Source organism: Capra hircus, chromosome 28 (genome assembly GCF_001704415.2).
Source record: "Capra hircus breed San Clemente chromosome 28, ASM170441v1, whole genome shotgun sequence".
NCBI classification, from domain to species: Eukaryota; Metazoa; Chordata; class Mammalia; order Artiodactyla; family Bovidae; genus Capra; species Capra hircus.
Genome location: NC_030835.1, coordinates 42,898,709 through 42,920,168, shown reverse-complemented (window position 1 = coordinate 42,920,168; position 21,460 = coordinate 42,898,709). Strand labels below are relative to the sequence as shown.

Sequence of the window (21,460 nt, the reverse complement as noted above, 5' to 3'; positions counted from 1 at the left end):
CCCTTGAAGAAGGAAATGGCAACTCACTCCAATATTCTTGCCATGGATTCTTGCCATTCTTGCCATGGAAAAATCCTATGGACAGGGGAGCCTTGTGGGCTACAGTCTGTGGGGTCATAAAAGTCAGACACAACTTGGCGATCTAAACCATCACCACCATTTCCGCTTTAGGGGTATGAGAAACTGAGGCACAAAATGGTTCAGTTCCTTTGTCTAAGTTCATGCAGCTGGAAAGTGATATTCAGTCTTGGCCACTTGGCTCTGGAGTCCATGTTATTTTTTATCCAAATCTCTAAGTACAGTTAGTGCTTGAGGCTGCTAGATTTCGGCATTGAGATACAGACTCTAAAGTAGGTTTACGGTGGCAGGTAGAGAACCATCTCATTTGTGCAGGTCACTGTGTGAGGAAGGGAAGGAGGCAGACAGGCAGGGACGATGGGGGAGTGGGTGCAGAGGGGGCTCCTGGGTTCCTGCCTTATTCTGCACATGTGTGCCCTGTTGCTTTAGAGAGAGCCAGGTGATGCCACACCTGCAAGCCCTTACATCAAAGCACGTCCCTGGATACCCGTTGAGTGAGAACCCTTGGGCGTGTCCTTCTCTTTTGCTTACAGCCTTGTTTCTAGTTAGCCTCTTACAAAGCCTCTTACGAGACTGGAGAGTGTTGCTAACGTGCTAGCATGTGGATGTGGGTTAGAGCTCCCTGGCCGGGAGCCAAGGCCAGAACAGCCATGGGGCTGCAGGGCGGGTGCCTTGGGAGACGTTTGGGTTTACTGTTAGCAACTAATGGTGAGACGTGTTCATGGTAAGGGCAACTACGATTAAATTAAACACAGAAAGCAGCAGTTTAAACTTACTCTCTTACCAAACTTTTTCCTGTGTAGTGTGTGTGACTGGCCAGTCCCATCGTCTCTCTCCTGCCTGCTTCCTGGCAGAACTACTTTACCTGCACCAAGGCTGGGCAGGGAGGGGAGCAAAGGCAAGGTGCCCTGTGCCTACAGCTCCTAGAAGGCTGCTTGCCATATAGGCGCCTGAGAAATATTTGCGTCAGTGAATTTAAACTAGCGTTGAGCAGCACATGAGGCTCATTCTTTGAGGCTACCTACGTACCTTTTTTTATTAAGTAGGCAGAAAAGGGGGCTTCGCATTTAAGAGCTGAGAAATGACTTAACACTAATGACTTTTAGGTGATTTGCAACTGCTGTATGATTGCACTTCCTAAAATCTTTTAATTTGGTGAGAACATCCTTCAGTCTTGCTCTCCCCCACTCCCCTCCTCACCACTCTTCTCCCGCTCACACAGAAAGGTGCTTTTCTGCTACTACTGTATCTTCATCCGTCAAGTCGGGACGTCTTCCCGTGGCACCATGTGAAACGTACACCTGTATCTTTTGTGGCCTCAGAGAGCCCATGTGTTTGACCACTTTACTACTGATGGTTCTATAGTTTCTGTTCATTCTGCCATTGTAAGCAGTGCTAAATTAAGCATGTTTTCATTCCTGGTTGGTTATTTTCTTGAGGTAAATTTCTAGATGTGGGAACTGCTAGATCAGAGGACAGGTACATTTGAATTATCTTCTCTGCCTCTTACAGGGTCTTCTAAACAACGATCCATCTAGACACATATATCACTTGCTATGAAGGATCAGTTCAGTTCAGTTGCTCAGTCGTGTCCGACTCTTTCTGACCGCATGAACTGCAGCACGCCACGCCTGTCTGTCCATCACCAACTCCTGGAGCCCACCCAAACTCATGTCCATTGAGTCAGTGATGCCATCTCATATCTCATCCTCTGTCATCCCCTTCTCTTCCTGCCCTCAATCTTTCCCAGCATCAGGGTCTTTTCAAATGAGTCAGCTCTTCACATCAGGTGGCCTAAGTATTGGAGTTTCAGCTTCAGCATCAGTCCTTCCAGTGAATATTCAGGACTGATTTTCTTTAGGATGGACTGGTTGGATCTCCTTGCAGTCCAAGGGACTCTCCAGAGTCTTTTCCAACATCACATTTCAAAAACATCAATTCTCTGGTACTCAGCTTTCTTTATAGTCCAACTCTCGCATCCATACAAGGCCACTGGAAAAACCATAGCCTTGACTAGACAGACCTTTGTTGGCAAAGTAATGTCTCTGCTTTTTAATATGCTGTCTAGGTTGGTCATAACTTTCCTTCCAAGGAGTAAGCGTCTTTTAATTTCATGGCTGCAGTCACCATCTGCTGTGATTTTGGAGCCCCCAAAATAAAGTCAGCCACTGATTCCACTGTTTCCCCATCTATCTGCCATGAAGTCATGGGACCAGATGCCATGATCTTAGTTTTCTGAATGTTGAGCTTTAAGCCAACTTTTTCACTCTCCTCTTTCACTTTCTTCAAGAGGCTCTTTAGTTCTTCACTTCCTGCCATAAGGGTGGTGTCATCTGTGTATCTTGAGATTATTGATATTTCTCCCAGCAATCTTGATTCCAGCTTGTGCTTCTTCCAGCCAACGTTTCTCATGATGTACTTTGCATGTAAGTTAAATAAGCAGGGTGACAGTATACAGCCTTGATGTACTCCTTTTCCTATTTGGAACCAGTGTGTTGTTCCATGTCCAGTTCTAACTGTTGCTTTCTGATCTGCATATGGTTTTCTCAAGAGGCAAGTCAGGTGGTCTGGTATTCCCATCTCTTTCAGAATTTTCCACTATTTATTGTGATCCACGCATTTAAAGGCTTTGGCATAGTCAATAAAGCAGAAATAAATGTTTTTTTGGAACTCTCTTGCTTTTTTGATGATCCAGCGGATGTTGGCAATTTGATCTTTGGTTCCTCTGCCTTTTCGAAAACCAGCTTAAACATCTGGAAGTTCACGGTTCAAGTATTGCTGAAGCCTGGTTTGGAGAATTTTGAGTATAACTTTACTAGTGTGTGAGATGAGTGCAATTGTGCGGTAGTTTGAACATTTTTTGGCATTGCCTTTCTTTGGGATTGGAATGAAAACTGACCTTTTCCAGTCCTGTGGCCACGACTGAGTTTTCCAAATTTGCTGACATATTAAATGCAGCACTTTCACAGCATCATCTTTTAGGATTTCAAATAGGTCAACTGGAATTCCATCAGCTCCACTAGCTTTGTTCATAGTGATGCTTCCTAAGGGCCACTTCACTTCGCATTCCAGGATGTCTAGCTCTAGGTGAGTGATCACACCATCGTGATTCACTGGGTTGTGAAGATCGTTTTTGTACATCTGTGTATTCTTGCCAAACAGGAGATGGCAAGAGTGAACATCAACATTCTAGGAATGGACTGGAATGTGTGAATTTAACTCAGATGACCATTATATCTACTACTGTGGGCAAGAATCCCTTAGAAGAAATGGAATAGCCATCATAGGCAGCAAAGAGTCTGAAATGCAGTATTTGGATGTAATCTCAAAAAGGACAGAATGATCTACATTCGTTTCCAGGGCAAACCATTCAATATCACGATAATCCAAGTCTATGTCCCGACCAGTGATGCTGAAGGAGCTGAAGTTGACAGTTCTGTGAAGACCTATAAGACCTTCTAGAACTAACACTGGAATAAGATGTCCTTTTCATTATAGGGGACTGGAATGCAAAAGTAGGAAGTCAAGAAACACCTGGAGTAACAGGTAAATTTGGCCTTGGAATGCAGAATGAAGCAGGGCAAAGGCTAATAAAGTTTTGCCAAGAGAACTCACTGGTCATAACAAACAGCCTCTTCCAGCAACACAAGAGAAGACTCTACACACATGGATATTACCAGACGGTTAACACCGAAATCAGATTGATTCTATTCTTTGCGGCCAAAGATGGAGAAGCTCTATACAGTCAGCAAAAACAAGACCAGCAGCTGACTGTGACTCAGATCATGAACTCCTTATTACCAAATTCAGACTTAAATTGAAGAAAGTAGGGAAAACCACTAGACCATTCAGGTATGACCTAAATCAAATCCCTTATGATTATACAGTGGAAGTGACAGATAGATTTAAGGGACTGCATCTGATACACAGAGTGCCTGATAAACTATGGACAGAGGTTCGTGACATGGTACAGGAGACAGGGATCAAGACCATCCCCAAGAAAAAGAAATGCAAAAAAGCAAAATGGCTGCCTGAGGAGGTCTTACAAATAGCTGTGAAAAGAAGGGAAGCGAAAAGCAAAGGAGAAAAGGAAAGATATACCCATTTGAATGCAGAGTTCCAAAGAATAGCAAGGAGAGAGAAGAAAGCCTTCCTCCGCAATCAATGCAAAGAAATAGAGGAAAACAATAGAATGGGAAAGACTAGAGAGATCTCTTCAAGACAATTAGAGATACCAAGGGAACTTTTCATGCAAAGATGGGCTCAATAAAGGACAGAAATGGTATGGACCTGACAGAAGAGGTGCCAAGAAGGATATAGGCCCCAAACAAATTATTTTATTAATTGTAACTCAGATGATTTGAAGGCTCCCCACTTATTGCTCAGTTGGCAAAGAATCCATCTGCAGTATAGGAGACCCCGGTTCGATTCCTGGGTCTGGAAGATCCCCTGGAGAAGGGATAGGCTACCCACTCCAGTATTCATGGCCTTCCCTTGTGGCTCAACTGGTAAAGAATCTGCCTGTAATGTGGAGACCTGAGTTTGATCCCTGGGTTGGGAAGCTCCCCTGCAGAAGGGAAAGGCTACCCACTCCAGTATTCTTGCCTGGAGAATTCCATGGACTGTATAGGCCATGGGGTCCGTAAGAGTCAGACATGACTGAGCAACTTTCCCTTTCTTTCACTTTCCATTTTAAAAAGACCTTTCTAATAGGGGAACAATACCTATTCTTGTAGAATATGAATATTGTCTCCCTAATGTATCTATCTTAGAAGCATGGAATGCCTTTATATGGGTTCTGAAAGAGAACTGGCTCTCAGCCCAAAATGTGAGTGTGCTTTGGAGCAGAGTCCAGGGATACTGAGGCAGAGACGCTCACTGCCTTAGTGCTACTCCGCAGATGCTCTAAGGAGAACGCTGGCAGGAGAAGATGCTGGTGCCGGGCATGTGGCGGCCTTTAGTACATATCTTACATTCCAAGGTAGCTTGTCCCACTGGCCTTATTGATCATAGGTTGTTTCTCTCCGTGATTGTGAGATGTCAGTGTGGGGTCTTCTGGCCTTCTAGAGAAGCCTGTTCTGCACAGGAGAGTAGGAACCCCAAATGTGGGGCATATACTACTCTCCCTCACTATTTCTGGTCCAAACAGGGTGCTCTCAGCTCAGCTCTGCCCGAAGTAATTTAATAGTAACTGTGACTTGCTCTCACCTTTCCCAGAGCTGTTTGGTCATAGCTCTCCATCACAGGCATGATGAGAAAGGCCAGAGAGAGGAGGTCAAGGATTCTTGTTTTTGCTCCCGGACACCAGCCTTCTGGGCTACACAACAAGAGTTACTGAGAGTGATTCTCTTCAGCCCTTCTTGGTGGTACAGCCACGTCCGTGTTTTAAAATAGCTCCCTGTGCAGTCATTCTAACTTTGACTTTTGCTCTTTGACAATCTGTGTTCAAAGAGAGATGAGGAGGTTGTATTTGTTGTTCAGTGATACCTGCTGAATGCCAGCCACCTGAAGGCACCTGGGGTGGGGGACAGCCTGCTCCCTGATCCATGTGGGCCCCTGTCAGGCCGCCAGCCCCCCAGAAGCCTGACCCTGAAGCCTCCGCAGCGCTTGCTCAGTGCAGGCCAAGCAGCGCCGATGGGAAGAAGGCAGCTCACGGCTCAAGGAGACTTGTTTCGTTCCTAGTAACACCCGCCGGGCAGCAGAGGTCTGGATGGACGAGTACAAGAACTTCTACTACGCAGCCGTGCCTTCCGCCAGAAACGTCCCCTATGGGAAGTGAGTGTGGCCCATGGCCTCTCGCTATTTGGCTTCTTGGGATCGTGTGTGTGCGTGTGCGTGTGTGCGTGCGTGTGTGTGTGTGCGTGCATGTGCGTGTGTGCGTGCGTGCGTGTGTGCACGTGTGTGTGCGTGCGTGTGTGCGTGTGTGTGTGCGTGCGTGCACGTGCGTGTGTGTGTGCGTGTGTGTGAGTGCGTTTGTGTGCGTGTGTGCGTGTGTGTGTGCGTGCGTGCGTGCGTGCCGTAAGCCGACCAGGTGTCAAAGAGGGGACTCCGCTCAAGGGCAGCGAGGGCCCTCTCGGGAAGCACAGGGGGACAGAGGAGTCTAAAAGCAGTGTGGCTGCTCCAGTCCCCACTGCCTGCCCCAGCTCTTTTTCTCATCGGCAGATTTCCAGGTTTGATGTAGAGCCCATCTGTTTTTTAAATTTATCTTAAAGAATCTTGTCTCTTTCTCCAGTATTCAGAGCCGACTGGAGCTCAGGAAGAAACTTAACTGCAAGCCTTTCAAATGGTACCTGGAAAATGTCTACCCAGAGCTAAGGTGAGGCCCTGGGGCCGGGTTCTGCTTCAGAAGGACTCGGAGGCAGCCAGCTCCCACCGGGTGCAGGGCCTGGAGGTGGAAGGAAGGTCATGTTAGGGGGAGAGGCCAGGAGTTGGCCGCTGTCCTCAGGCTCCCCAAGGGGGTGCCCTTGTCCCCAGCCCGCAGGCTCCCCCTGCCTGGGACTCCCCCTTGAGGCCCCTTTGCCCCCTGCAGTTGTGTAGGGACGGAGACCAAGGCTTGGCCAGCAGGGGAGAGCGCCCAGCAGAGGCTCAGATAACCACACTGGCCTGTTGTTTTGATGCCTGCCCACTCGCATCCTGAGGCACAGCAGGAGGCCTGTGGGTCTGTGGGCTTCAGGCTGCTCTGGACTTCATCTTCTTAGAGGAGTCAGCAGACAGGGCTTGCCTCAGTGGGGCGCATTCCTTTCTCTGACTTTTCCCAGTGCATTTCACAGCAGGTAATGTGTCTGCACACAGAGGCTGTGACTGCAGAGTCACCACCATCCCCTTCTGTGCTAAGGGGCTCTCAGAGCCCTGGCCACAGAGCTTCGTCTGAGGCCACACGGCCTCTCTGCTGCTGTCCACTTACCGCGCTCTTGGGGTCCCTCTGCCGTGTTTCCCACACCCCCCGGGAAGGGGAAGAACAGAAGTCCCCTCCCTGCCCGCTCTGGGCAGGCCGGCGGCAGTGTAACGTCCCAGCCGTTGCCTCTCCCTCCGCAGACCAGGGGCTCACAGCAGTGGACCATAGCCCCTCCTGGCGCTTTAGTGTCAGTCACTGGCCTGTGTGACCAGATGCGGTGACGTTACAGCAGTTTTGACCCGAGATCCCTGGTGATTTGGGGTGACCATGGGCCCTGTGCCACGTGGGATCACATGTGTAAAGCATTCACACCACAGCCATGGGTAGATCGTCTGCCCTGACCGTGCCCAGCAAGGGGGGCACCAGCCTGATATTTGTGCTGCATCAGCGACACACTCTGCCTTCCCTGCATGAGCCTGTGGGCCCAGCCACGCTGAGGGCTGCTCTGTGGCCCCTGAAGCAACCCCACTGAGGAGGAGGGCACACAGCAGCGCGCAAGGCTGGTGCGCAGCCAAGGCAGGCCCGGGGCCAGCTCTGACCCTGCAGCCGGCCGCCCCGCCACTGTGCTCTCTTGCTCTGTTTGCACGAGGACACGTGGCTGACCCACCTGTGTTCTCCCCTCTCTTAAGTAAAGGTTAGTCCTCAGTCTACTGGAAAGTTCCAAGCAGCAGGATCTGACCACATTAACTGCTTTTCTAAGTGACTTTGAACAAGTAACACTAAAGAGAAAAGGAGCATTTTCTTTCCAGAAAAATTTCTCTGGTACAAAACAAAAAGACTGCTTCAACCTAAAATTCTCCCTGTAGCGTCAGGGATTGAGAATCTTGAAGCCACGCCGTCTCAGGGTGCAGCTGGGGGCGCCTGACCTGAGGGGGCCCTTGCTCTCTCACTGCCTGGCTCCCTTCTGAGGGCTCTGAGCACAGGGCTGGGCAGACAGGGAGCCAGCAACCCTGAGTGCAGTGAGTGACTGTCTCCTTGATTCCAGGGTTCCTGACCATCAGGATATAGCTTTTGGGGCCTTGCAGCAGGGAACCAACTGCCTGGACACTTTGGGCCACTTCGCTGATGGTGTTGTTGGAGTTTATGAGTGTCACAATGCTGGGGGCAACCAGGTACGTGCATGGGGCGCCGGGGAAGGTGAGGGGCCTGAGGCCACACTTCCTTTCACCACCCTCCTCCTGAGATGGCCACCCGCTCACAGCTGGCCTCAGGGCCAGAGGGGATGTCCTCCTGGAGCTGTGGTCAGCCTTGGGCGGGCTCTGGTGCGCAGGGCGGGCGACCTGGGTCTCCCCTCCCCCCATCCTCCTCTCTGCACTGACACCCTGGGCCGTGTGCTCATCCCAGGGCAGCTGTCTGCATCTGTGCCTGCCCAGGTCTGTGTGTGCAGGTGCTTACCCACAGCTGCTAGGGCTGCCCATTAGATGATAACAGCTTATATGTGAACACTCACAGCTCTGTCCTCGTGGGAAAGGAGGAAGGTGAGTGAGGACTTGACAGGCCCAGCTGTGGCCTATCTCCCAGAGGACAGTGTTCTGGAAAGTGGTTTTCCTGTGAGTTGATAGCAGGCATGTGGTAGAATGAGGGCTTTGGACACAAAAAATGGCTGGGCAGTGCTGGGTGCTGCCATCTACTCTTACGGGGCCTGCCATTGGAAAAAAAAGTCACTTGAGCTCAGTGTATCCCAGTCTTCTTTAAATGGAACTATTTTCAAAAGAGGGTGCCTGCCTTTGTGTGAAGTTGGCTGGGCTCCATCCTCTTGGGAAATGTCTAGACAGATGGCAGCCTCTGGTGCCTGGCCTCCTGTCTTCTCCGGGTGGTGTCGTCTCTGTGGTTGTCCAGACGTGTGACAGGCAGGACGTGGGGAGCAAACAGCCCCCAGCCGGCTCCAGCTCATATCCCAAGGCGGGCTACCTCCCTGGCTCTCAGCAGAAGAGCCCAGAAACTTTGGGGAAGCATGGATCCCGGGTCCCACGCACAGAAAGCCTGATTTCAGGAATCTGGAATTAGAGCATCAGGGTGTTTGGAAGCCCTCCAGGCTGGGTGACCCTCCGTGAGTGCTGGGCAGGGAGGGTTTCCCAGCAGGAAGGATGCAAAGGGGCAGGTAACAGCAAGGCGGTACAACACTTCCACCCCCAGTCAGGGAGCACCGTCCTCCGTGGACCAACCTGGACGCAGTGAGCCCCTTTCCAGATCAGAGCACCCTGTAGTCCTCTGTGTGCTGAAGAGAAGGTTCTAGATCTGCACCACTCAGCACAGCAGCCACTGGCCACATGTGGATGCCCAGCACTGGAAACTGGTGAGGCTAACGGTGTGAAGTTCTCACTGTATTTCACTGCAACTCACGTAGCCACGCGCGAACTAAATAGCACGTCCTTATGGAAAACTGGACGCGGCTCTGAGAGGGTAAGATGTGTCATCTGGTTTCTGACTGGGCCTCAGCAGACACACAGGAAATGGGAAAATTTAAGAGTGGCAGCTTGAAAAAGTACTTCTTAAATATTCATGAACTTTATTTGCAAATTTAGATCACTAACATGCAACAGAAAAAGGAAATGGCAGCAATCTCTGCTGCTTGCGTAGCTGAATTAGTTTTTCTGGGATTCAGTGTAAAGTCTGTTTTAAAATAATGAAGTATACGGTGGCAGGAAGATTGTAGAAACATTCAGATGTGAGCTTTCCGTGGAGATCAGCAAAGCCCCCAGCAGCTTCCAGGAACAGTTGAAAACCCCTCCCCATACAGAGGGCTGCCCCATCACTCCTCTTACTAAACGGAGAGGCCGAGCTCCTGTTGTACAAGGACACCTAGAGGAACGGAAGGTGCAGGCTCTGCCCCCTCCTGGCACCTCCGTGGCACTGGGTGCTGCTTTGAGGCCCCCTACTCCCCCCGTCCCTGGGAAGGACAGCCTCCTGGAAGACTGGAACCACCCTCACGGCCCAGCACGTGGCCCTTCTGAGAACGCGCTGCATACTCAGAACCAAGAGCCCCGGGGACGGGTGGGCACGGGGCTCTGGGCTTCCATGGAAGACAGGCCACGCAGGTTCTCCTCCTCTAGGACTTTTCAGAGCCTCTCATAGGCTACTGGTAAACTTGCAACAGTGACAAATGGTCCAAATTCAGTGTTTTCCCAAATTTACTTGACCTGGAAGCAACTTTTCATAGAATTCCTACTGGAGTTCGCTTTGAGAAACACTAATCAGAAGGTGAGAAAGTTGAAGCTGAGGGATTCGAGGGAGCTGCCTAGTCTGAACCCCTGTCGGGACAAATAAGCCCCCCCATGGCCCAGGAGCTCTCCCTCCCTTTCCTGGATGTGGCCCAAGCCTCTGCCCCACAGCCACCCCCTGAGCTGGACTCATATCTCACTGCTGAGTGGGTTGGGGGTGCATGTGTGGCCCCCAGATGTTAACACTGTCCTGATAACAGACCATCTGCTCCAAGGTGATTTAGGTGAGGAGCAATGAGGCTTCTTTAAAAGATTCTACATCCTTCCCTTAGCTCTGTCCCCTGAGAGCAGAGAACAGGAAAACAATCTCTGCACAATGCTTAATTGTGCCTCATGTTACACAACACAAGCACTAGGGTGATACGTACTCTCCCCACAAGGGACAGAACCTCTGGGGAGCAAGACCTGGCCTGTGTGTTCCCTGCCATGGGTCCAGACCTCAGAGAATGCCTTTAAATGTGTGGGCACTCAGTGGACAGTCACTGGGTGGATGAGTAGACAGATAAATAGACAGACTGACCTATAGCAGCTTTCCTTGGGGTACAGAAGAAGCAGAGAGGGCACCTCCTGAGGGATTCTGACTTAGAAGAGGCTCCAGGTCCTGGGGCCTCATGTGGGTTTTATCCTTTTGCAAGCATCAAGTCCTAGAGTGAAGGTCAGAAGCCGTGTCCTCCTGCCTCCACTGTGGCCCTGCCCAGAGTAGACTTCCTACCTCCTCTCCTGCCTGGTCATACTCACCCATCGCGTCCCCTTCTCAGCCTCCTCCCCTTTCTCATGCTCTTGTTTAGTGTTCGGAATAAAGGGTTCTGCTCTCAGCTTTTAAGGGGTGTGTGTGTGTGCGTGTGCGTGTGCTCACATGTATGTCTGTTCTTTAAGATCATAGGCAAGTTATTTCAGCACTTTCTGGCTCAGTTTTCTCATCTGTAAAATGGAGTTAATAATAGCCTCTCATGGGACTACTGTATAAAGGGCTTAGAACAGTGCCAGGCACATTCTGGGCACCCAGGGCTGGCTGTGCCATGTGAGGGCAAAGACCTGGATCCATTCGTAGGGAGCTCACAGGGCTTCACACGCATCAGTAGCCTGGCTTAGTGGTTGGTAGTGAGGCTAAATGTGCTGTGTTTGGTTTATAATTTCACACAGGACAGCCACAGTCATAAATGCTATTTCCAAACTGTACCTGTGTCAGGCCAGACTCATTCCAAGGACACGTTGGCCCTAACTGGCCACCCGTGGGTGACAAGCTGGGGCTGCAGTGTTCACAGCTCACAGTTAATGATGGAAGATGGAGTGTGGAGCACTTGCCTGTGTTTGGGCTGAAGTACTTACTGGCGTTGGCCTCGTGCTCAGAGGTGAAGCTCCTGACACTCCTGCTGGAGACTTGCTCTTGGGCACAAAGTCCCTTGCTGGCCCTGAGCTAGCTGGGGCTCCTGAAGCCTGTTCCCTGCATGCCTCCCTTCTTGGGCCCTTCCTCGCTGCATCCTCACCCCGCAGCCCCGTGAGCCGAGCCCTGACCTCGGGTTTGTGTTGCAGGAATGGGCCCTTACCAAGGAAAAGTCGGTGAAGCACATGGACCTGTGCCTGACCGTGGTGGACCGGGCGCCTGGCTCCCTCATAAAGCTGCAGGGCTGCCGTGAGAACGACAGCAGGCAGGTAGGCGCCAGTAGGGCCGAGCCCGAGCCAGCTCCCCGCTGCCCCAGGGCTGGGGTCCCAGGGGCTGGGCGTTCACGGGGGCACCTGTGACTTGTGCCGTCTTGTGTCCCCACGTGGAGCCCCTGACAAGCTGTGAACACCCAGCAAATCCTGCACTGGGGTCACTGTGAGGAGCACGGGATGGGTGCCACACAGGCCAGTCCAAACTTCTGCCAGAGTTCACCATCCTAGGTATTTATCCTGTCACCTCTGGATTCATCTCTTTATGTTGAGCCTCCCCTTTAATAGGCTGCAGAGGCAGGGCTGTGCTTTGCAGCTACGTGTTCAGCTCCTGTGCAGGTCAACGAGGGCTGGGCACTGGGGTGGGAGTGCCAGCACCAGAGGTGGTTCCCGCTCCCCCTGGGGGCCAGATGAGCCAGGCTGGGCCCTCCCTGAGACAGGCCTCTTGCGCCGGGGAAGACTGTGCCTGGCGGTGCCTGGGAGCGCCTGACGCATGGGCTGCTGGTGGCTGGGGTGCGTGGATTGCAGCTCCCTGCCGCCAACCCTGCCTGGAGGCACGGACCCCTGGCCCCAGAGCCGGGAGTGACCTGGCAGAGTCCCGGGCGCTGGCTTCTCTGCAGCACCCGAGTAGCCCAGGGCAGCCCGCCAGGAACCAGGCTGGCCGAACCAATGGAGTTCAGTTTTGCTTTAAAGATGAGAGTTCGTGACTTTACTCATGAGAAGTTAGTGAGACAGTGACCTACGAACCAGCCTAGAAAAGATAGTGGAGTTCATGATAACGTCAGCTCAGAGGAGGTGTTTCACTTCCTTGCTGATGAACCCCAACCCTGAAAGGAAAGACCTGACCTGCATTTTATAAAACAGTATCTATGAAGAGCCCTTTATTTCTGAAGCCAGAGGCCTAATGTGGCTTATATCCTCCCCACATCCCTGGACATTGTGTTTTTGGCTGCACCAGTTATCATTGTGTTTGGAACTAGGGCTGACTATCATCCTCGTGACAGGTGGCAGCTCTTCTAAGCCAGTATAACTGTTCTGTCTTCAGTTTTTTTAGCTTTTGAACTTAAGTACTTTTGAAGACTCCTATTTTAAGAATTGCGAAAATTTTGCTACCAAAAGTCTTCACTATGGTATGTTCTTAAATTACTGTTAATTTCTGAGTTTGGGGGTTTTGTGGATTTTTTTTTCCCTTTCCTTTTCCTTTCTTTCTTCCTTTCTTGTCATTTACTGTATGTGCTGCGCATCCATATTATGTATCAGGACATTGGTTATTTTTATGCCTTCTTGGTTATAGCTGTTATCAGAGTGCCAAGACTATCACTACTGTTTGCTCACCTGCAAATCAACTACTTCTAATTTCCAGTTAAGGCAGTTGTTTCTAGTTTTGGCTATTTTCTTTCTACCTATTACAGTCTTTGGAATAAAAATTGAATTTAAACACACACACACCTCCTTTGGAGACATTATCATGAACCTTGTGTCTTTTCTTCTTTTTTTTTTGGCTGTCTTTTCTAGGCTGGTTTGTGGGTCAGTATTTCATTAACTACTCATGAGTAAAGTCATAAACTCATTTTTAAAGCAAAGCTGAACTTCCACTGGTTCAGCCGGCCTCATTGCTGGTGGGGTGCACTGGCTGGGCTGCATGCGGGATCTTAGTTCCCGACCAGGGATGGACTTGTGCCCCCCTGCCGCGGAAGCACAGAGTCCTAACCACGGGACCACCAGGGAAGGCCCCCACCACGGGACATTTTGAAGAGAAATTCCACGTTTTTGTTTATTCATTAAATATTTTTCCTTTTAAGTTTATAAATTGTAAATGATTAAGGTGCAAGTAGATATGTTACACACACACACTCAAGTTATCTTTTTCAAACCGTTCAGAATGCACATTTACGTTTTTTAGCTGGTGTTTTCTGATCTGTGCCCTGGTGCTGCCTTGGGGGCAAAGCCTTTTTTGAGCCCAGGGGAAGTGGCTAGTGCAGCCCCTAAATGACTTTCCCCGGGCACCTGGGCTTACTCTCTTCTGTCCCTCCTCACAAGACAGGCAGGTCTAGGGAAACTGAGGCCTGGGGCCTGCTGGAGCCAGGACCCCACACGCATTTCCTACCCACCACTCACTTATAGAAGGGTGCCCGGGACAGCGCAGCCCAGACCAGGCCCCTTGCTTGGATCCCAGGTGTCCGGAAACACTTGCAAAGTCTCTCCTTTGTCCCCCACCTGGTTCTGGGTGCCCCCTGCCCTGCTCTGCCAAACCCCATCTGGTCCTTAAATGCCTATCTGTTTTGATGTCTGTGGCACCCAAGTGAGAAGGAGGGACTGTTAAACAAAGGAGTCCCTGTTCCTGCCCCGACCTCCTGGGACCTACCAGTCGACATTGGAAAACATGAGTCAGACCAGGTGTGCTGCCTGGGTGTCAGGGCAGGGGCGTCTGTGCATAGAGGAGGGATAACGTGATGACCTTATCTGAACTCCAAGCCTTGGTTACAGACATACAGATGCTCCATCTCTGGAGGAGTCTCCTACAGTGAGAGCTTACCTGTTAGAGAAGGTGTGGCCCTTCAGTGGACCCTCAGCATTTGAGAAGTCTGCCTGCCCCACCACAGCCCTCTGGGTCCAGGGCTTGAGGCCACCTTCTGCTGATGGAGCTGGGGTTTCAGCATTTTTTAAGCCCTCCATCTGGCTGACGCTGAGACACAGGCAGAGCTCACTGAGAGAACAGTCACGGTCCATCCATCCCACATTCTTTGTCACACGGGTCCTGGCCACTCAGAGTGACACACGGATGTTGGCAGTACAGACACATTTCACGTGACAGCAGGAAAAGAGCAGGAGGAGTGACAGCGAAGGGGAGAGGAGTGAAGGGGGAGGCGATGGGAGATTGTGATGCATCTCACTGTTGGCAAAGCTCCCAGCCAGCAGGCTGGATCAAGAGGCTTCCCAGGTCCCCACCGGCGTATCCGTGCAGGGCCCTGTGTAGCCAGTCCCAGTGGAGAGCTCCTCCCCACCGCGCTTTGCCTCTTTCCCACCTTAGTCACTTGCCCTTTGAGAGGAGGCTCCTCAGAGAGTTCTGTTTCGAAGCTGCACTGTCTTGCCAGTTGAAACATTTGGCTTCCAGGCACATCTGTGTATTTGTGTTATGACTGCATTTGCAGAGTCAAAGGAGAAAGGAAAGCAGGAGGAAGAAAATTGAATTCCATGGTGTCCAAAGGATCTGCAAAACTACCGACAGAAAGGAGCCTCAGTGCACACAGTGTAGAGAATTAATTAGAATCACAGCCTGCATTAATGAAGGGAGAGCTTTTGAAAGAAAAAAGCATGTTACTTTTTTTAAGAACAAACATTAGAGATTTTTACATAGGGATGAACAACAGGGTGAGAGGCCCTCAGGTTTCCCGCAGCTGGGCTGTGGGCTTGTTTTCTGGTTTACCTGGTGGGCTGGTCTGGGTTCAGTGGGGCACAGGTGTGTACACACAGGAGTGTGGTGCTACACCCTGGACAGCACATGTGGAGCTTGGCAGGCCGTACCTGGGGACTCAGGGTGGCTGAGATGGGCTTCTCACGCCCACCAAGGTGGAAAGGGTGAGAACACAGATGGTGGAGAAGTGGGCTCCCCAGCACAGCGTTCCGTCCATACCGGCATCCACTTCCCTCTCATTTGGCCGCTCCCCATCCCTCTGGTACAGCACAAGGCCCTGAGTGTAAGTGGGCCCTCGGAGGTGACTGACGCCGGGCTGGGCAGAGCTGCCTTCAACAGCCGGGGCAGCCTGGGCCCTCCTGGAGTCAGCCGGGTTCCTGTGGCTCCTTCCTCAGGGGAAATACCCTCAGATGAGGCCCTTCTTGTGAATGAGCACAAAGTCCCTCCCGGAAATCCTCCTGTGTGTCAGGTCCTTGTTAAGACTGAGGAGGAACAAGGACCTGAGCCCAGGGTTTGGATGAGGAGATGCCAGAAGAGGGGGAAGGATGGGGCAGGAAAGTGGTCTCCAGAGAAGAGGTTGAGCTGCAAACCCAGTAGAGCGCGCTGGTCTCTTCTTGGCCCTCAGAGACATCTGTTCTGTCCCAGGGCTGCTGTACCCGCCCGTCCCTTGTAGTCAGGGACCTTGTCTTGAGCGGGGCCAGCAGACCCGGAGAGCAGACCCCCTGCGTCCTCCCCTGTCGGCACCCTTGTTGTAAGGTGTCCTCCTGTCTTTTGCAGAAATGGGAGCAGATCGAGGGCAATTCTAAGCTGCGGCATGTGGGCAGCAACCTGTGCCTGGACAGCCGCGCAGCCAAGACGGGCGGCCTGAGCGTGGAGGTGTGCGGCCCGGCGCTGTCGCAGCAGTGGAAGTTCTCGCTCAACCTGCAGCCGTAGTGGAGCCTCCCACGTCTGCCCGCGCCTGGCCACCCAGCGACGAGCACGTCATCAAGTCTGTTTCTTAAACTTTCCGAGAAACTATATACCTCAGTATTCCATCATGGTCTGCAGGTCGGGAGACCTCAGCGCAGTGCGGGCGGCACCAGAGCCGCGAGGAGATGGAGCTGCCGCGCCCTCCTCGCCCTGCGCCCCGGCCGCCCAGCGCCCCTGCGGAGCACCGCGCCCCGGAGGGTGGACCGGGAGAGAAGGGGCGCCCTGCGCGCAGGGAGGGCCCCTCTCCAGCCTCCACCCAGATCCAGACACCTGTGCGGGGTCCACCCCGGTCGCGGCCACGGTGTTTCCCCGGGCCTGCCTCCCAACTGTCTTACCAGCGCAGACCCCTTCCATGTGGTGTACCTGCTCTCTTTGGATATGAACTTTTCTACGGTGGGACACTAAACCCAGATATAGATGAGGAGAGAATGTACGGTCAGTTCCTGTGGTTTCCGTAAGTCATCCTCATCTTGTAATTTCTCCACAAAGCTCATCATAGCCGTGAGGAGGAGGGGCCGGCGGGAGGAGGGGGCTTCCATAGCCCCCGGAGCCTTAGAGGTGAGGTGGTGCCACTGTGCCCGCTGCGCGGTGCCCCCCTCCACCCCCGCGGAGGCTAGCGCTGCTCGGAGGCCCCGACCCCAGCATCTCGGTTTGGCTTCAGCTGGGAGTCACGCTGTGTGTTGAAATCCACTTTTTGTGCCCTTGGTGTCTGTAAACCCTGGATGGGTTACTTGTTTTGACAGATATTGCTTTGGGTCTGTGTAAATTAAATTTCTGTTTTCTAAGGATAAAGTTGAGTAAAAAACAATCTCCCAGCTCCCAGTGATGGTTGGAAGCTGTCACAGGCAGCATGGGGCGCCGTGTGAGGGCCCGGGCGAGCTGGGCCCTGTCCCGCCTGCCTCAGGGGCTTTGGGTCAAGAATTAGGGGAAGTGAACACCTGCTCGCTGACACTGAGGATTCAGGGTACGAACAGGAGCTTTGTGGCTTAGGAAGGAGGCTTGTGTCAGCATAAAACACGAGCCAGTTGTAAACTGAAAGTCAAGCAGGAAGAGGCCTGAGCACCTCCCTGACCCCTGGCCTGGCCCGCAGAGCCCTCCTGGCCTCTGAGGGGCTCACATGCAGTGGTGGCCCAGCTGCAGCGCCCACAGGAGGGTGCCCCAGTCACTCCCAGGATTACTGCCCTCCTGTCTTCCTGCGCCCCCTGGCCCAACGCTTCAGGTGCCAGACCTGGTGAGGAGTCACATGGGCACATGTCCTGGCCCCTCTGGAGGGCCTGGGTGGTCACAGGGAAGTGGCCCCAAAGGGTTCTGCCAGGTAGACAGTCTGCCAAGTGCAGCTCTTCCCTGCCTGTTTCTTCTAGGAAAGGGGATGCTGGTCTTGCTTCCTCCACTGCAAAAGCCCCACGTGGCTTTGCTTCATGACAGTGTGCTCAGGCCTGGAGGCCTGGCTGGGTGACTTTGTCCTGTGCGTTTTTGCCCTCTGCCAACCAACCAGGTGTATTTTCAGCAGACAGGGAGGCCCTGGTTGGATTAACTCTGCACACCTCTATCTTCAGAGGCTGATCTTGACCACCAGTAAGCTCTTGGGATGAGTCCTGGATACCTGTACAAGGCTGCTGAATGCAGGTGGGCCAGGAAGCAGTCATCCAGCCCTTGGGATCCCTGGTCAGGCTACTACTACTGTTAGGAAAAAAAAATCCCATGGGTGGAAATTAAATTTGGCTTTCAAGTGAAGCAAACTGTCATCAGATTCTTGACAAATCTTTCGCCCACGCACCTCCACCCCACCCAGAAGTCTTACCAACCTTGGTAACATCAAGATGGGTCCCCCTGGGCCCTGGGGGGCAACTGCCCATCCCTGAGCTGGTGGGGGTGGTAGCCTGGATGGTGTGGGCGTTGCGAGCAGAGGTGGGCTGGGAGGGCTCTCTAAGGTGAGCTATGTTTACATGACACAGTGTGCCAAGGGGACTTACTGTGGCTGCATTGCTCTTCAGTCATTGGGACTGCCCCACCCTCCCACTCCTGTTTTTACAAGTCAACTTTCTTTCCTAGGAGCCCTTTGAGCAAAGCGTGGCAAAATTAGTTGTCTTCTCTGTGCTGGTCTTTGTTATGTCTTCATAAAAGCTAAAATGATGGTATCTGTGAGTATGTTTTGCAGATTCAAAATATAGTTTGGTAATTTTTTTTCCAGTTGATTTTTAAACAGAACTGCTGTACAGAGCTTGTACTTTGTCCATTTTATAGATGGAAACCATCCTTGAAAATTGTTTAACTTAAATAAAGAGAAGATACTTTATAGATACGTGGTCTCTATCGGATGGATGTGACTGATGTTTGGGGACTGTGACTATGGTCTGCCTTGGGGGGTGGGGGCTGCTCAGTCACCACTCTTATCACACTCTTACAATGCGCTCGCCTTTTACTGCCGCACCTTTTGGCATTTACTCTTATTTGTAATAATAGCCAGTACCATTTGTGTGCCCGGCCCCATGTGGAGCGCTTCAATACGTCCTCATTGTCTCTTCAGTCACCTGGGGGGAGAGCATTATGGGCTGCATTTTACAGTTGGTTTGGGAAGCTGATTCTTGAAGCTGTTAGCCTGCTCAAGGTCACAGGCTAATCTGCTCAAGGTCATACCACTAAGTACTCACCGGTCAGCCTCAGGCACTGAGACCCAGCGCCTGCCCTCTACATGAGGCAGGGGAATGGTAAGGGGCTGCTGTCATCACAGCTTTAAGAGTATTTTAAATCCCTATACTATTCACCAGTTATCTGGGCTCTCCACTTCCATCCCAGGCTGGATGAGTTCTTCCCCCTCATCCTCAGCCTTTGAACAAAAGCCAGAAAAAGAGAAAGCAGGGTGTCCAGCAGGCTCCAGGTAGGGTATTTAGAGACCAGATTGGGTAGGTCTGGTCAGTGGTGGAGGCCGTTTCTGCGGAGAGGGGAGCTGTATGAGCCACGGGCTGGAGCAGGGAGGATCAGATTTGCAAAAACAGAGTAAAATACTTACGCCAACTCAGCAATTAGATTCTGTAATGTATTTCACATTCTGAAAAACGTTCAGCCAGAAAAATAAAATGTTCACATGCCCTCTTCTGTCCATGGACTCTCCTAAAAGAAGAAAATTCTCTTCATAGATGTTCTTATATATTCCTGAGCAACTTACTGATGATACAATATATATGTATTTGATTTATGTATTATGTGTACCTGGATATGATAAACATCCTATTTACAAATGTCATTGCATCTGTGGGGTCCCAAAGAAGCAGTCAGAAATATTTGCCCAGCAGCTCCTGCCTGAGCGCCTGTGGGCCCAGCCTGGATGCTGGGCGGAGGCTGCGGAAAAGACCATCACTGGTCCCCGCCCCAGGTTACATCCAGGGCAGTCTGATTTTGGACCACAGACAACAGTTAGGGAAATAGATTCAGTCTTAGGCGGCCCTGGCCTCCTGAAGGTAATGAAGAGAATCTTTGGGGTGGTTAGGGGTAGGGTCCTCCATCGGGGGCCAAGACATGGGGACTCAAAGTGGTGCAGGGTTGCTGAAGAACTTCCAGAAATTAACTGTCCACGGTGCTCTTGAATTGTACAGAATTCTCTACTGAAGCACCTTCCATTAAGAATGTCAGAAATTCCAACTAAATGCAATATAAATTAAGAAACATTTATTATCTCGTAAAACAGGAAGGCCCAGGGTGACAGAGTTCCAACTTGATCCTGGGACTTGACTTCATTGTGAACAAACTGGTTTCTGCCTGACCAACCCCTGCCTGCTCCCACCTAGATGCAGAAAGACAGTGAAAAGGAAGAGTTTCCTGCTGCCCCCGTGCATCTTTCTCCTTCTTTCCTCCTCCTCCTAGGGCAGACACACGTTTCCCAGTGACCGCCCCACTCCCTGCACAGACCTCTCAGGCCCCGTTGCCCAGAACTGGGTGCTCAGGTGCCTGGGCCATGGGCAGCGGTCACCTCCCAGCACCACCATCCTCACTCCTGGGCGCATCTGCTGGCCAGGACAGGGAGGGGCAGTTGCTCAGGCAAGCACTGTGCCCACCACACTTGTCACTCCTAAAAGAATTCTGGAAGCAGCTGGATGGGCAGGGTGGCCACATGGTCACAGGTTCCTGCATCCTTCATGAGAGGAGGCTTCACCCTGGTCCTCCGGTGTCTGCTGGCAATGTGGGGCCCCTTTGTTTTCAAGTGAGTGAGACTCATACCTTGAGATCACCAAGACAACTAATGATACTAAGGTGATTATCAAAATATTTTTATAGTACGTGTTTCTTAATGTGTTAAATAGTACACCCTCATGTCTGATAATTGCTGTAAATTCAAAGTAGTGATGAGCATAAACAGTAGTGTGAAAAATCTACAATTAATATGACGTGAAGATACATGATTTGTGTGTGTATGTGTGACGAGGTGCCCAGTTAATTGGCTTCATTCAGTTAGGAGTAAGTATAGCCGTCATTTTTTTCCCATCGAAGTCCCTGGGCCTCCTAAATGCTAAGCATCTCAGAGTAGATGCCACCTGTGACCCACAGCTGTGCTCTGGGACCAGCTCTGTGCCTCAGCAGCCATGTCTTCTCACTGTAGGACAGTTGGAGGTGGGGCAGCAGGAAGCAGAGCCCCGCAGGACCCCCAGCAACCTTGACCCTGATCTTGGCCCCAGCCTTGATTCTGAGGGCCAAGTGGGACAAGCCTCTTGCCCAGTTTACCCACATTGAGACGGTCCTCTTTCTGATCCAGCAGGAGGGCAAGGAGCCCCGGGCAGAGTGAGGCAGGGAGAGGCAGGCGGGCTGGGAATCACTCCCAGAAAACGAGGGAGGCCTGGGGCGCATAGCAAGTTCAGATGGGCCCTCACCGCAGGCTCCTGCCTCCCAGCCCTGTCTCACCTTAGGAAAGTCAGGTCTGAGAGACAGGGCAATCTGCTCGCCTCCCGAGGTCATGGTCATGATGAGAGGTGAGATGTGACAACATCCCTGGCCGGGCGTCCTCATGCAGGCAGTGGCACTTGTGAGCATGCAGGGAGGGACCTGGAACAGGGCCTGGGGAAAGGCTTGTTACAGGTGCTGAGTTTTCAGTGAGCAGGTTCACAACACATGATGCTAAAGCTTGATGCTGAGAAAAAAAACCCACTTTTTACTTTTTTTTTCTGATTGAAGTTCAGAGGGTGAAAGGGGGGCTTCAGTCCCTGAGTCTCCCAGGAGCTCAGTCACCAATCTGTGGCC

General features: G+C 51.7%; 1 protein-coding gene across 1 annotated transcript in view; it reads left to right on the top strand.

The window, feature by feature from the left end:
* Nucleotides 1-18,533, top strand: part of GALNT2 (polypeptide N-acetylgalactosaminyltransferase 2) — a 182,113-nt gene extending 163,580 nt beyond the window's left edge. The window contains exons 12-16 of the mRNA XM_018042312.1: nucleotides 5,761-5,853; nucleotides 6,311-6,394; nucleotides 7,959-8,085; nucleotides 11,728-11,847; nucleotides 16,040-18,533. Coding sequence (XP_017897801.1) covers nucleotides 5,761-5,853; nucleotides 6,311-6,394; nucleotides 7,959-8,085; nucleotides 11,728-11,847; nucleotides 16,040-16,195 — 580 coding nt within the window. The 3' untranslated portion in view covers nucleotides 16,196-18,533. The remainder of the gene's footprint in view (nucleotides 1-5,760; nucleotides 5,854-6,310; nucleotides 6,395-7,958; nucleotides 8,086-11,727; nucleotides 11,848-16,039) is intronic.